At 35.7% G+C, this 15,468-nt stretch overlaps 1 protein-coding gene across 2 annotated transcripts in view; it reads right to left on the reverse strand.

Annotated features, from left to right (window-relative positions):
• Window positions 1-271: 271 nt before the first annotated feature.
• LOC111058344 overlaps window positions 272-15,468 on the reverse strand; it is a 347,637-nt gene continuing 332,440 nt past the window's right edge. For both annotated transcript variants that reach the window (XM_039427188.1, XM_039427187.1), the window contains exons 3-6: window positions 10,461-10,570; window positions 6,708-6,843; window positions 5,262-5,415; window positions 272-4,386 (exon numbers count right to left, since the gene is read on the reverse strand). In XM_039427188.1, coding sequence (XP_039283122.1) covers window positions 3,611-4,386; window positions 5,262-5,415; window positions 6,708-6,843; window positions 10,461-10,570 — 1,176 coding nt within the window. In that variant the 3' untranslated portion in view covers window positions 272-3,610. The remainder of the gene's footprint in view (window positions 4,387-5,261; window positions 5,416-6,707; window positions 6,844-10,460; window positions 10,571-15,468) is intronic.

Below are 15,468 nucleotides of genomic sequence, written 5' to 3' on the forward strand. Positions count from 1 at the left end.
AAACTTGTAGAAAATAAAATGTATTCGAGAATAAAATTTTATACAGCTTATTGTTTCTCATTTTAATGGATAGGTTCTACTGGGAATTCCAAGTATCTTATCCAATATCAATCCATTCACGAGCGCTAATGATAATTTCTGTAGACGAAACAAAATTCTTTTTCATTAATAATTATGTCCCAACTAACATTCCTACTAATCTTCAATATAGACATTTATCTATAATAATCTAAAAATTAGGAGGGGAAATGACGGAATAAGAAGAGATCGCTTTAAGGTAAGAAATTTAATTCAATGATTATGGTGTCAGAATAATTTACCTAGAAAAACACATATTTTCTAAACTCAATAAAAATTTTCCTTGAAATATACACTCACAATATTAGGACTAGCACAAAATCTTTGCAATATTCATACATAATTCATCAGTATTTACACTATAGGAAAATCTAAATTAATATTTACACTACATTACATCTTAGGCAATCTGTAGCACATGTACAGTTTATTAAAAATTCACAATGCATGAAATGACAACATTTTGAAGGTGGTTAGTCAACTAAGTTGCATTCCTTCATCTCCTTCTATTGAAAATCTTCTAGATATAAGAATTTAATCAGTTCTACCAGAATCACTTTTCATGTATAAAATATGAGGAATACGAATTATAAGAAGGTAAAGGCTATTTAAATGTTGATAGTGACATCAGAAAAATATATTTGGAATGTTACCATTATTATTGTATAATATCATCTAGAATTTTAGGATAAATGTGGACATTCCAAATTATCATGAGTTCTACAAATGGTTGATATCGTTGTTACACAAATGTTCGGTTCGATAGATGATGATAGATGATAGCTGGAAGAAATTAGCGTATTCAATTAATTTCATAGAAGAGGAATATAACAGCAAGGTAATTGATCTATAAGAGAAATGGTTTCTAGTAGGTTAGAAAAATTATCAGTCTCTTTAGTATAGCTCAGAAAATGCTACACATAACTTACTATGAATAGTGATGTAAGATTTTATATTCTTCTCGGAGATTTCCTGTCATTTCATTGTGCTTATTTAATAGTAATATCACTTTTCAATCTATAGTATTCAATATGTGCAGCGCTAATAGACTATAATATTGTATAGTTTATCAACTTACATTAAAATTATATAATACAAGTAATTTACATTAAATAATAAAATGGTATTCTAAAATTGTCTCTTGCACGTTTAAATAATTGTAAAATAGCCTAGATCACAGGAAAATCCTTTATTTCCTTTCTCTCTTCTATCACTCTCTCTTCCTTTCAAATCCTAGCATATTTCTATATAAAATATAAGCTATCATCTCATATATGTGTGTTCTCCTTTATCATTTATTTATTATCCGTGGCTATCAAATCAATTGAAAGCAGCATTTAATGTGATAATTCATGTAACAAATGCTTTTAATGAAAATAAAATGAATATATAAATTGTTAGTAAATTATAGGGCCTAGTTATCTTTCCCAAGTAGCACTGTCTCATTGATATTATTTCAATTTTTTTTCAATAGTTTGATTATAAAACTTAGTCAACAATACTTTTTTGATAAGAGATTAATTTTTCATGTGGACTATTGATAATATCAAGTTTGTATGTCTATAATTATTCACCTTGATGATGTGTTCGTTTAAAACACGAACCAATGGAATCCTCAAGTGGTTAGGGGAGTAGGAAGGGCCTATACCACGGAAGGGCCTATACCACCAATGTTAAATTGGCCAACTTCAATGTAACTTTTTGAAATTTCCACTGGAGATGGACTGACAATTTTTTTTTAAATGAAAGAATGCATCTTTATCTTCAATCTGATGGAAGGAATTTACTCTAAAATAATTTTTTCTCAGAATAAATTCTCAGAGAATCATTTACATTTTCTTCAATCAGATTGAAGATAAAGATGCATTCTTTCATTTAAAAAAAATTGTCAGTATATCTCCAGTGGAAATCTCAAAAAGTTACAATGAAGTTGGCCAATTTAACATTGGTGGTATAGGCCCTTCCGACTCCCCTTCAAGAAATAAGAAATTCAATTAAATTGACGATCGCCACTAACTACATTTCAAATGCCAGCAGCAATAATTATTTTCAACAATAATATTTTGATTTCGAGTGAAATAACAAAAAGAGACAGTGTTACACTGATAACCATTAACATTTCTCAAAACGATTTTGAGGAATTGAATAATCATTGAGTAATTATTCTGAAAGAGGCATAAATGAATTATTATTGCTGCGTTCATATAAAACCTATAACTCAGGAGAATATTCAATTCGAGTCAGGCACGTTGAAATATACTCATGTAAATATATTCATGTACAATGGTTGGCCTCATCTTATAGTATAAAAATTATCAGACTTTTATTTTTATCAATAATTAATATAGTTCAATCTTCCCAGCTCAAAAAAACTTGAGAAGCAAACGATCTTTCTTGTTGTAAACTTTAGAGAGGCAGATCTTCAGTTTTCATGATGAATTGATTCTTCAGATGAGATAAGTAATTTTATTGATCAGAAAATCCAACTTGCTTACTGTAGATAAAACAAGTATTAATCGATCTCAATAGCTAATCTAAGAAAATTTTTCAAGAAAGCACTGAAAGAATAACATTACATCCCTGAGATTCATTTTCCAATAAACAATCTATTTTAAAGTACCTATAAAAATAATATACATCTGTGTAGCACCTAGCATGATAATATTGAGTCATTCCACTCAACAGGGATAATGGAAGTAGAAATACGGGAAATAAAATTATATTGGAAGTTATTCTTCTATCATAACTTTTGAAAGTGTTCAACCCAGCAAGAAAACATCGTTAATCATTATGTTCTTGTTCTTGATATGCCCTGAATGTGTTCATATGTGCTTGGAGTCAACCAAGGGAAAATAAATTCTTCATCAACACAACCCCTCTCATTACCCAAGAACAAACCTCAAGTCAAACCAGCAAAAAGAGAAAAGATTTCAAATGTTGAAATTTCTCTCCAGCAATCAAATAATTATACTATTACCTATTTTATGAGAATAGAATAGGGACAAAAAGTCAGAAAATCATACAATACATACAGAAAAGACATGTGTCTATGTGTATAATGTGCGTTTAGTTTAGAGCTTCTGAAATATATGGTTGTCTCGTGAGGAACAACTTGAGGAAAACCTATTGCTGCGTACAGACTTTAGCACCACGAACACGCGCATTTCATTTATGATCAGCTGATTATATCTGTATCTGTACAGAATGTGACAGGTAAAGATATAATAAGCATAGCATCAGCTGATTATATCTGTATCTGTACAGAAACAATAAGGTACAAATATAATAAGCTGATGAAAAGTGAGATGGACGTGTTGTTGGCGCTGAAGTCTGTTCACAACTTAAGACTCAACGTGAACACATTATGAGAACAAAATACGAAGCACCAAGAAAGTATTTAGATATGTGCGTTTTGCATTCTGATGGGTAGACTGCCTCCACAAGCAAGTTGTGTAAAGTTTACAATAAGAGAGTGATAATACTACTAACTGCGGAGAGAGTGATAAGAGAGAGAGTTTGGATGCTACCGGTACTAGGAAAGGACGAGACTGGAGGCGTGAGTGGAGGTGGAGTTGGGGAGGCGGTGCGAGTGAGGCTCGCGGGTGCCGGAGCCACGGTTGCTGGCCGTACGGCCGCCGGACGTGTTGTGGCTGTAGCCAGAGTCCGAGTCGGGCGCCGGGGGTGGTGGGGGCGGTGGTCTGAAGGTGGTCATGTCGTGGAGGTGGGGGCGGGAGGGCAGGCCTCGCATCACGGGCACACTCTCGTAGGGGTTGATGGTGTGACCCGGGGGCGGAGCACTGCTAGGCACGGGCACGATGTAAGGCATTCGATGGTGGTCGTTGTGGGTGCCGCCGCCAGGGTACAACTGGAGCAGCGCGTCCAACAACAGTCCCTCGTGGAAGTCACCTGTACATTCGGGTGGAGGCGGCATCTGCATCTGCTTGGCCCGCCACTGTGTGCCGCCCCGCCGCCGGTCCCTGTCGCCCGTGCCCTGCCTCCTGTCCAGGCTGCGCGGCCTTTGACTGCGCTGGTGACTCCTGGCCCCCCGCTGTCCCGGCGGCAGACTGAGGTTGCGGCTGCCCAGGAAGCGACTCCTGTCGTCGGCGTCGCTCGAGTCGACGTCGCGACAGAGGTCGTTGCCGGTCGATCCCTGCAGTGAGCTGGTGCCTGAGTGCACCCCTACAACCCCCACGCCTCGCATCCCCCCTCCCTCGCCGAGACTCAGCTCGTCCTCCGCGAACTCGTCTTCGCTCAGTCGCGCCTGATGGCCTTCGCTCTCCGCGTCAGACTCCCCTCGCTCGCCAGAACCTAAAAACACAACAATCAATGGATTAATAAGGATAATTACAATTTCTCTGGTCGAAGATACAGCAATATGAGAGGAATTTATTCATAAAGACATGTTGATTCCATAGAGCATATAAGCTACGATTATTTTCAAAGTATTGATACAATGGATTTGATCCATTATAGCAATTATCTTTGCTGATTTGAGAAAATGAAAAAAAAAATACATGCAAACATATGAAAAGTTGCTTTTGAACTTTGAACAGGCGCTTCCGGTGATTTTGTTTTGAATTGATGGATTTAAATGCAATTTTGAAAAATAAGACTGAAACAATTAAAAATATTCATCCGTTAGCAAATGTGGAAGTTAAAAAATTATCAAAAGCTCTTGTATTAAATATCAAACATACTTTATCAAACAATTTTTTTTCTCTTCTTCTCCACACTTTTTACCCTCCTCTCTACTATTCGTCTCTTACTGAACCACCTAAGTCTTTCCTTCTATTAGATCTGTAATATGTTGTTTTGTGGACAGAACAACAAGGGAGTTGATATGGTGTGCAGGGATGCATATAGTTTTTGGTGTCTGGTGTCAATGTTTATCATAAAAATATTATGAATTCATGATAGGATTATTATTATAAATAAAACTTTTTGTGGGAACCAGTTCACTTCATACCAACTGTCAAAGTATAAAGATACATTCATGTTAATCTGTGATACCAGCTCAATCGAATGTGGACAAATCCTTAAACATACTAGAATTCGTATTATCTGCGGATTTTATTCAATTCATTCTAATAGAAACTGTGATTCTCTATCCTCCTAGCTGGTGCACCTCTAAATCAACTCGGTAGCTTTGAAACTAGGCTTTGGAGAACTAGCGTTCAACCTACCATTTGATAGTTCTTCGTAGACGGGGTTGTACAAGTCTTGTGAGCAGTATTGCTCTTGTCTAGGGGGTGGAGGACAAATGAACACTGGAGAATGGCTTATCACAGGATAGTTGCAGTTATTCGGATAGACTGCTCGAGACTTGACATCCAGCATCTGAAATACAAAAATATTCAATTATTAATCAAACATATCAATTTTGGATTCATTATTTACTAAGTTTATACTGCATTCTACTAAAATCAAGTATATCGAATAGTCAGTCTCAGTAATAGAGATACTTCTCTAAGTAGTAGACTAATATTACAATATCTATCAATATTATGTGATTTTCAATATAATTATTCGCCTCATATTTTATAATGTAAGATTAATATTATTTATATTATTAGGCTAGATAACCATCAAGTTCTCTACAGATATAGCAAAAATAATTTTATATATTTATGTTGAATAGATCTATGAAGAAGTTAATTGGAAACCCGACATTTTATATATTCTACAGGAGATATATATGGTTCAAGTTGCCAGTGATACTAAAAAAGTTTGTCCTTTTAGTGTTCATGAAAAACTGAAAATAATTTTAAATTTAATATATTTATATTAATATCACTGCACTAATATCATTTATGTACTACCTTATAAATTTATTCATTTATTTTATTTCTATTTTTACAAGGATGATGGCTATGCTAATAATTAAATGAGAGTGTAAGTTTGTGAATCAGATCGGTATGAACATGACTTTCAAGTTCAAAAAGTTAGTTAGAAGATTGTACTGACAATAAATATTTCTTCTACACTACTTCATGCACCCAATCAGGATAAAGAGTCCCACCACTTCCACTATACTGCATTTTCAACTTGCCATCTTCAATCCTATATTGATCTTCAAAGTAATACTACTGTACTATTCTTGATATGGAAGGGAATCAGAGTATATGTGGGAACACTGCTTGAATAAAAGTGTTCTGATGCAAATGAGGTGGAGTGAGTCGAAATAACCTGGATTGGGAGTAATTTTCGAAATATAATTTCACTGGCTAAAAATCATACAAGCTCCACTTTGACTCTACTACTAGGTGTCCATACCATAGAAGAGGAGTGATTTTTCTACTAGATTTGGCTTTCACTAGATACTTCAGTAAGCTATATGAATAAGGTATTTCGAGTATAGAATAGAAGGATTTGATGAGACTGAGGTGGATTTAGAGAACAAGTACACAGGAGATAAGTAGTGTTGGAGGGAAGTGATTTTCAATACAGTGTATCATTTATGGTTGAAGATGATACAAGTCATACTTGAATTCGCCGTAGCTATGAGACAGCCACCTATGAATAAGAAATTTCTGGTTTAGAATGTAGGGGTTGAATTAGGATGAGGAGAGTGGAGCAAGGAGGAAAGTGTAAGGCAGATGAGAGTATGGTTGGACCATGTTGGTACATACCTCGATGGAAGGCTGCGGTAGCGTTCTCGGTCGGATGTTAGTCAGGTCTTCGTATATGACGCCATTGCCGTGAGTTACGTCGCACCGGTTCTGGGGCGACGACTTGCACGGTAAAAAACTCATCTTCTTTTTATGTCTGCAACAGATAAACACAGTGTCATCCAATGTTCCGGCACATCAATTTGATGGCATTTTATGCGCCACAAAAATGAATTACCCGCCGCATAGCAACCCAATTCGCCGCCAAGTTGGTTTTTCCACCTGGGGGGGGGGGGGGAGGAATTCAGTAGTGAATTTAGCGACTGCATTTTCTCAAAATTAGAGGGGAAGGGAACTGAGTACTACGCCTAGAGTCAATCTCCGAACTGGAGGATGTACGCTGAGTTTCTCCGGTTTCCCTGAGATTATTACATAAAGTATTACATTTATTACATTAGCCCAAAGCTAATCTAAATTTACTTGTATAATATCATCTCGTTTTTAATGTTTTCCATAAATTTAGATAATTAAATGAACTGATACTCGCTCCCAGCGGACAGGTTTTCCTTGCTGGGTAGCCAATATAGGAAAATAATTGGAAGGAGATATTTCAATAAACTTGATAATAGGAAAAAATCAAAATTATCCAGTGTTTTAATCATCCTAGTATCTAAATCTAAGGTATTACGGCTACGTCAAGATATAATTCTAAAAATTGGATAGTAATGTGTAAAGCTCTATCTATAAGTTATAGTTTTCGGTACTCAGATACGTATAAAATACAAAATTATAAGATACAAAATATCAGAGAAAGAACGTCTAATTCACTAATAAACTAAGTAGAATAGGATATCATCAACATTGATTTTGACTATTTTTCTTCTAAAATCTTGATCTTCATACAATCTTCTATACTAGGGAAAGATGGTTGAAAGACACCGAAGAACAATTTTAGGAACATCAAAAAAGTTGTATCTTCAGTAACTCCTATTACGTTACTTTTTACAGAATTCACCTTCTCATTATTCTATTTTGTGACCTTCAAATATTCATCGTTTCAGGGAGCTCGTTCTTGCAACTACTGTAATGTAGTATTTTTACTGAGTTCATTTTAATGCTGATCTCAAATGAGTTGAATCTTGAAATGATTAATGTTCTCTCCAATGTAACGGTAGATGGATTTACTAAAGTTATCCCCAATATTGATAATCATATATCTTGATGATATATAAATCTTGATAATCATCATCATCATCATCATCATCATCAACAGATCTTTTCTCACCAACAACTGAAAAATCCTGCTGTCCTGTGGAGTTACGTCAATGTCAACTGGATTGAAAATTCACTTGGTTAGAGCTGGCTGACTTAAAGCTGAGGTGGACAGAGGTCCAGTGAGAGTATTTTGGAATAGACTAGTGGCGACCTTGATAGATGACTGAATGATGACTGGAAAGAGACATTAGAATGATGAGCGCCCCCGCAGAGTGACGCTTCCCAAAATGCCAGCCAGCTGTTTAATTAATTCAGGCCCCATTTCCATTCCCTGGCGGCGGGAAGTTCAATTTTTTATCCGTGACAAATAACAACTGTAGATGAGTGACTGCTTTATGATGGAAGCCACTCGGCGCGGCAGCAATTGCCCATCTGCCATGACCATGTCCGCGTTTTACGAGCGTCTCTATATTCATACGACTAACACACAGCTCGTTTTTATTCACCGCGCTTCATTATTCAAATATACAGAGACGAACAATACTCGTATTAAGCAATTTGTGTTCTGTGCGACTAGAGTTTGGCCTATTTCCTACCTACCTGCAGCGAATTTCCATGCTAAATGAGACGTGGCATATATGTAATTTGAGCAGCAAACAGTGACAGGTTCAAACATTTAAACAGCTTCATTAAAACACATCGATTGGTGCAGAATCTAGTTGTGCCTTTTCAACTGAAAATCAACAGTCGAGTTGCAGCAATTACTATGGAGGGTTTCGGCTCGAATATCATCGTTGATTAGAGACCGATAACAAATTGGCTTTTGCTCTCTTACTAGCACCAATATTACTATCAAATTATTATAGAATACTTTTTCCATAATGATCTTTGAATGGTTCTATGATCTCCATTCCACAAAAGAACCTCCGTAAAATAATGATGTGAATATTTAAAATTTCATTGTTTCCATTCATTGAAAGTGTGCTGTTAGTTTTGAACCTCTGTAATTGTAAAGTATATTCATCTCTCATCATGATCCTTTTTATTGCTATGAAACTTCGCTGCTTAAGCAAGTACAGGGAACATGTTGGCATCATCCACAGCAAAAAAGTTTTATTGATTTGAGCTAGGAGTACCTGTCATTTGAATTTGGAAAGGTGAACTTTACTTTTCTCTAAACCCAGAAGATTGGCAATTCTAGGCCAATTTGTATTTCTTCTTGAAAAATTACACATTTACATTATAATATTTTATCGTTTGACAATTTTTTATCGCATGAAATATCCTATTGATTTTCAGGTCATCTTTAAATTCAAAAAAGTATACATTTTGATAATACAGATTACAGAAACCCATAACATATTTCGTGTATAGAGATTAGTTATAGCCAGACTCCTCTAATAACACTAAAAGCAAGCTAATAAGGAAAGTGTTGACTATTCGTTAGCCTGATAATGCTTTGAAAATGCATGTGTTGCATTATCACTGTCTGCGCTGCGCCATAATTCAGTAGAATTGACCATCTGTTCATTGCCTTATCCTTTTACTTGAAGATGAACAGCACCTGATTTATTTTTAATTAGCACACCGATTGCGAGCCGTTACTCAGCAGTTATCTTTTTGTTTTGAGGCCAGTTACCTTCAACAGTGGGCAAACATCTTCGTTTCCTGAGAGAGCTACACAGCAGTTGTTTGGAGAGGTGGATAAAGTGAGAGAGTAACTGAGAGGCGATGCAGTTTACGAGGTGAGAGTAGAGAAACTCACTCCCTCTCTGTCGAAATTCACGAATGGAGGCCGTACTGGCGTTGTAATTTTCAAAAGTAATTAACTTTTCATCTCTCATTCATCTATCTGCCGACCGTTTCACTGGTTGTATTCTTTAATTAAAACGGAATACAAACAAATAACAGCGTAGAATTGAAAGGAGACAGGCACAGTTAAGGAAGTTACAAACCTGAGCTTACTATAACTTATCTAGTTCGTGTCTAAGCTTATTTAAACGGGTCCTGGATGATAAGTAACTGCCCCATACTGGTCATGATCACTTCTTTCATGTTCTGTCCTTTTATTTTCAGGATGTGTTTCACTTTACATCATCTGATGGAATGCAAAGAAGTTTATTCGATTTGTAGCAATGTTCATTCATAAGCACCGGCGCTGTTATTCTCAAGATAAAAATATGATTTATGAAGGGAGAAATTAAAGTTTGGAATTCAATTTAGTCCGACATGGATTTGTGATTGATTCATGAAAATTTGAATACTTACATTTTCTTTTAATAAATGAAAACTACAAAATTATAAATATTCAAATTTCATCTCATATATGGTATTCAATGAGGTCATGAGCTGTGCATACGATATGAAATTGATATATCTCTGCTATCTTCACATAAGCACATGAAAGGAGAAGATGACAATAAAATATACTTCTCCTTAAATGATACTCAACAGATTCTGTTATAGCATGTTAATTCTAATACGGTACCACCAAGTATGATCATTGCGTTATTTGCTCGTAATGATGATATTATCTTTGAATATGAAAAAGTAACTCACTTCCAGACTAGGACGGTGACGAGAAGAAGCATAGCTATCAATAAAATGGAGCACACTACGATCACAGCCAACGACGGTATCACTGGACTGCTATGGTACTCTTCTATCACCTGCAACAATAATCACAATTCGAATATCAACTATTATAATTTATCAATTTACAAAAGAGTAAAGAATTTCATGGAGAAGATAGATATGGAATGAATTCGATGAATTACTAGGAGATTGTTAAAATATGTTACACATAGATAAACTCAAAGTAGACATAGAAACTGAGAAATCCCATTTTCATCTTAAAATTTCATTCATCAGAGATATTAGAGAAGCATTTAGCTTACTCAAACAATTGAAACAGTTTTAATTGACTAATTGAAACAGAATATCTTCAAAATATTGTCAGAGTTTTGAATGTATAATTATGTTCTATTAACCGTCTTAGGTTCCCTAAAACACAGTTTTTATAAAAGTAATTATCAGTCTTTTGAATTCACCAATTAACAACAGTGTTACAAAAAAAATTTGTTAAATAATTGGCTTAGCTAGAAAAAGAAACCTTGTGCTCTAGCCACGAGTTCAAACATTCCTTATTATATTTAACATGATTTTAGAATTAATACAGTTCTTTATAATATAATCAAGACCAGTACAATACATATAGATAAATCAAATGAACAATCACATTATTAATGTAATATAGTTAATTATATAATATAACCAAGATACTCCAAATATTCAAGATAGCTCTAGAATTTTAAAACATTGAATCAATTCCTAGTATTTTTGTCTAAGTTGATTAATGAATGAATTTTTCATTATCATACTGAGACTTTGGGAAACAGTCGATGAAAATACAGTTCCCTCAGGAAAATGCAGCTATGTAATAGATGATATTGGCCAATGTAGGATTTCTTCCTTCACGAAAATAGATAACACCTCCCTGTAAACATTTCAATGAATCAATGCAGTAATATACGCCGCCAACCCTTGAATCAGTACAATGGAAGCAATTCAACAAGACTGTCTGACTTCACAGATAGAAGCACAAAAGAATAAGTAGTATTGTCACCATTACGCGGTGGCCCCACGAATAAATTGTCTGAAATAGCAAGGAATAGGCTCGACAGGAAGAGGAAGGTAATAGAGATAACGCTTTGGAGGCAATCGCCAGTGAAATGATGGCAGTTTTATATCTTGTATCTGTGATATCGATATCAGAGAAGAGAAGTTCGCCAAGAGAAGAGATTCAGTTTTCTCAAGTAGCAAATGCTAGCATGGCACTCCTGAATAACTCAAATAACACTCAGACGGTCGTTTAGTAGATACCCATATGCCATTCAGCCGACGATTTTGCAAGTAAAATGTGCAAAAATGTAGCCAGCCTTATTTCAACTTCATCACTATTCAGGCGCGAGAGGATGCCATCAAATCAATAAATGATTCAACTCATAAAATCGCACACCGATTATGAGAGACATGAATAACAAGACTTGCAATAACACTTAGATATAAATCATGACGATGTGGTATGATAAGGTACCTCTCACTAACTATAAAACAACAGTCATAAATTTAATCTTGGAGATCATAGTGTGAATGTAAAAGCTCAGTTTAATCATTGAACATCGCGACTTTAAATTCCAATGAGCATTATATCACACTCAACTTAGCTTATCTGGCTATTAGGCATAAAGCTTTTCGACTATTGAGTGATAAGCTTTAAACTTTTTAGGCTATCAGTATTGAAAACCTAAAAACGCTTTTCAACCCACGCTGTAATAGCTGTCAGTCATAGAAAAGTAAAGTTCAGTGTTGAATATTTAAAAGGATATTATGGAGCCACATGCATCAGAGGAGGATCACTCGACTGTCAAATTTAATTTATTGTAGGTTTATCAGTTGAAAATATTCAGTTTGAATTTAATTATGTTTCTATTCCAAGTTTGCATTGGTGTCGTCCGATGAGCGATTTCCGATGAGCGATTCAGCAAAAAATAGTCCACTGAGCGATCCATTGTTCAGAATAACAATAAGGATAGGCAAACGCCAAGAATGGTAAGGCTTGAGTGTCATCAGGAACTGTGACAGAGGCAGGCTAAATGGGTAGTGTCGTGTGTTTCACTGTTTACTCGCAATACGATATATTGATGATAATGATTGAATCAGAACTTCAGAACCCACCACCTTCCATAAAAAATAATTTTATCTGTTATGTGAATCTGTATGGAATGTGTGGAATAAAATGTGGGAGCCATTTCGCTGAATGTAGATTGCTTCAGATGTGAAGTTGATCTCAAATCTTCTTGATATCTGTGAGATGCTTTATACCTTTTATTTATTTGCAGTAGTGTTACTCATTCACTTGAAGAAATGCAGATGACTGATAGAACTTGTTGGAATTGTAAATTTGTATATATAAATATATTATGGGCTATAATGAAGATGAATTAGAACTGTTCGAAGCAGAAAGCTAATCGATCTTTGCTTAACAATTATTACTGATTCCTTTTTATGAAAGGTGGTAGATACTGATTCAATCATCATCAATATATTATCATATTGCGAGTATACACATACGCTTGTGGCCTGCCTCTGTCACTGTCCCTGATGACACCCGAGACCTCCCATTCATAGCGTCTGCCTATCCTCATTGTTATTCTGAACAATGGATCGCTCAGCGGACTGCTAACCCCGAAAATCGCTCATCGGACGTAACCGTTTGCATTAGATCCATTGAAAAGCATAGATTTCTATCTGTCAAACAATGAATGAATGAACTATCACACTTAAAGTTAACAGAACTTACTGGTCGATCAATTATCATTTTAGAAGGCATTTGATCAATTTTGTTGTGAGTAGACTTTGTTCCAGAAAAGTATTGATCATTTGTCGAATATGTCAAGTGGAGAGAAATGTCCCATGTCACACGTCTGTAATGGAAATAATTCATTGTGACTCAAGTGAGATAAAAATTTTATTCTACAATTAGAGACCGAATGTCACTCAACGAAAATTATACAACAAAATTTAATGTGAGCAACATAAAGTTGATGAAGTATTAATATTCAACCGCTTGATGGTGGAAAACCTTTGAAAGGATCGAAGAGCTCACATAATGAAAGAGTAGGATGGAATAGTAGACACAGAAGCAGGCTGACGTCACTTTTAATTACGCGTTAAGTGAATCGTATTTTGAATTAATTACTTTCCCCGATTATCCCACGTTTGGCATGAAATATTCCGGGCCGTAAAAAGTCATCTGATAATTTATTGAGCTATGAACGACAGAAAGCAAACACGACCTAACAAAGCGCTTTCAAGAGTTGGAAGCCAAAGCGGCACTAAAAATAATCCGAATTTTTATTGGAATTTATGCCAACAACTTGCTTCCCGCGCCGTCGCCAACAAAATATTCCAGATGAGCTTAGGCCGATTAGGCAAATTTATGTTTGTGGCGGTTGGGCAGGCAGGCTGCCTCTTCATCGACCATTTCCAACAAAATTACAAACAGGAAAACACTGAAATTCGATTGCGGATTTCAAATTGAACGCTCATTAGGCGTGTACGAGATTACAGACATTATTGTGTGATCTCGCCGAAATCCGGCATAAATTACTTGCAACATTTTCCATTTCGACCTCTTCCGTGAATGAACAAATTCAGAAAGGGTTTCAACAGGATAATTTTTATAATTACAGTAGGCCTATCAAAGAGCTTGTTTGATTAGTCTGCATACAGTTATTAAGATTTATAATGATGATGAATTCATGACTCTCATAATAATTATTTTGGAAGAAGGGTATAAAGTACTGTATCGCCCAATTATTTCAGCCAGAGTAGACTATTGTAAAGATTATGAAAGACGGACACTATTCTTATGCTGTTCAAATCAAATCTGATTTAAAAAAAATAATTTACAAAATTATTTTTGAGAGAGAAAATTTAAAATATTTTCAATATACACTGCAAGATTGTCCTACCAACAATCACTGGATCTGGAATTTATCTCAATGACAATTATTTGTAACTGGATTTGGAAGATAAGAAGAAAATTGGATCGATCTCTCCTCATTATTGAACAGTGAAAGTGTTCTGCATTTCTGATAATTGGACAATTATAGAAGATGAAGAAAATCTTGGATTAGTCACACCACATAATTGAGAATTCTCAATCAATCGGACCAGATTGTCGATTCAGCGTTTTTCCGACTTCTCTTCCTCCAGGATTCATTTTGAGAATGGATAGCCGATAGCCTACAAGTGAAAATTGACATCAATAATCGCAACATATCACAGTATTAGTTATCATTCGAATACTGTATTAATATTTTTTTACTGAATCATTTTGTTGGATATGGAATTGCATGAAGAGATTGGATTTCTTTGTAAAGGAAAATTATATTTGATCAATGTTTCCATCCACCTCACTATTATATTCTATTGAAACTCATGAACATTTTTTATCTCGAGTACCAGCTGGACATAGCATTCGAAACAGGTTCTCTAGTTGAATGCGTCTTCAGGAGCGGCCTATGACTATTCTGTGATCAGTAGCATTGTTATTCAGGCCGTCTGATCGAAGGACCCAGAGATTAAGGGCTATTGTAGTTGGGATCAAGCATTGAGAAGCTACATCAAGACTTGAAACCTCAGTAGGTCCACTATTGATCCCGGATGATACGGGAGACCCAGCGCTGTTTGGGAACCTCTCCAGAGGACGGACGACGTCCAATCTCGCAGTCGGATTCGAATGATGATGATGATGTGTGTGTGTGTGTGTACTCATGTATGTACTCGCACACTAACGCAAGCTAACGAACTATGGCACGGAATCCCCCACACATAGGCCGCCCTAGGATATAACAATACTAGGCCTGTTCTGTCCTCATTCAGCGAGTAATTAGTCTGTGTGTTCGATTTTGGCTTTAATCTGCCGAGACAACTCTGTAGATTGGAGATGCTCTGCTCTGCCATACGGTGGCAGATGGTCACATTCGATATGTTTCAATAG

This window comes from Nilaparvata lugens, chromosome 4 (assembly GCF_014356525.2).
Source record: "Nilaparvata lugens isolate BPH chromosome 4, ASM1435652v1, whole genome shotgun sequence".
NCBI lineage: Eukaryota > Metazoa > Arthropoda > Insecta > Hemiptera > Delphacidae > Nilaparvata > Nilaparvata lugens.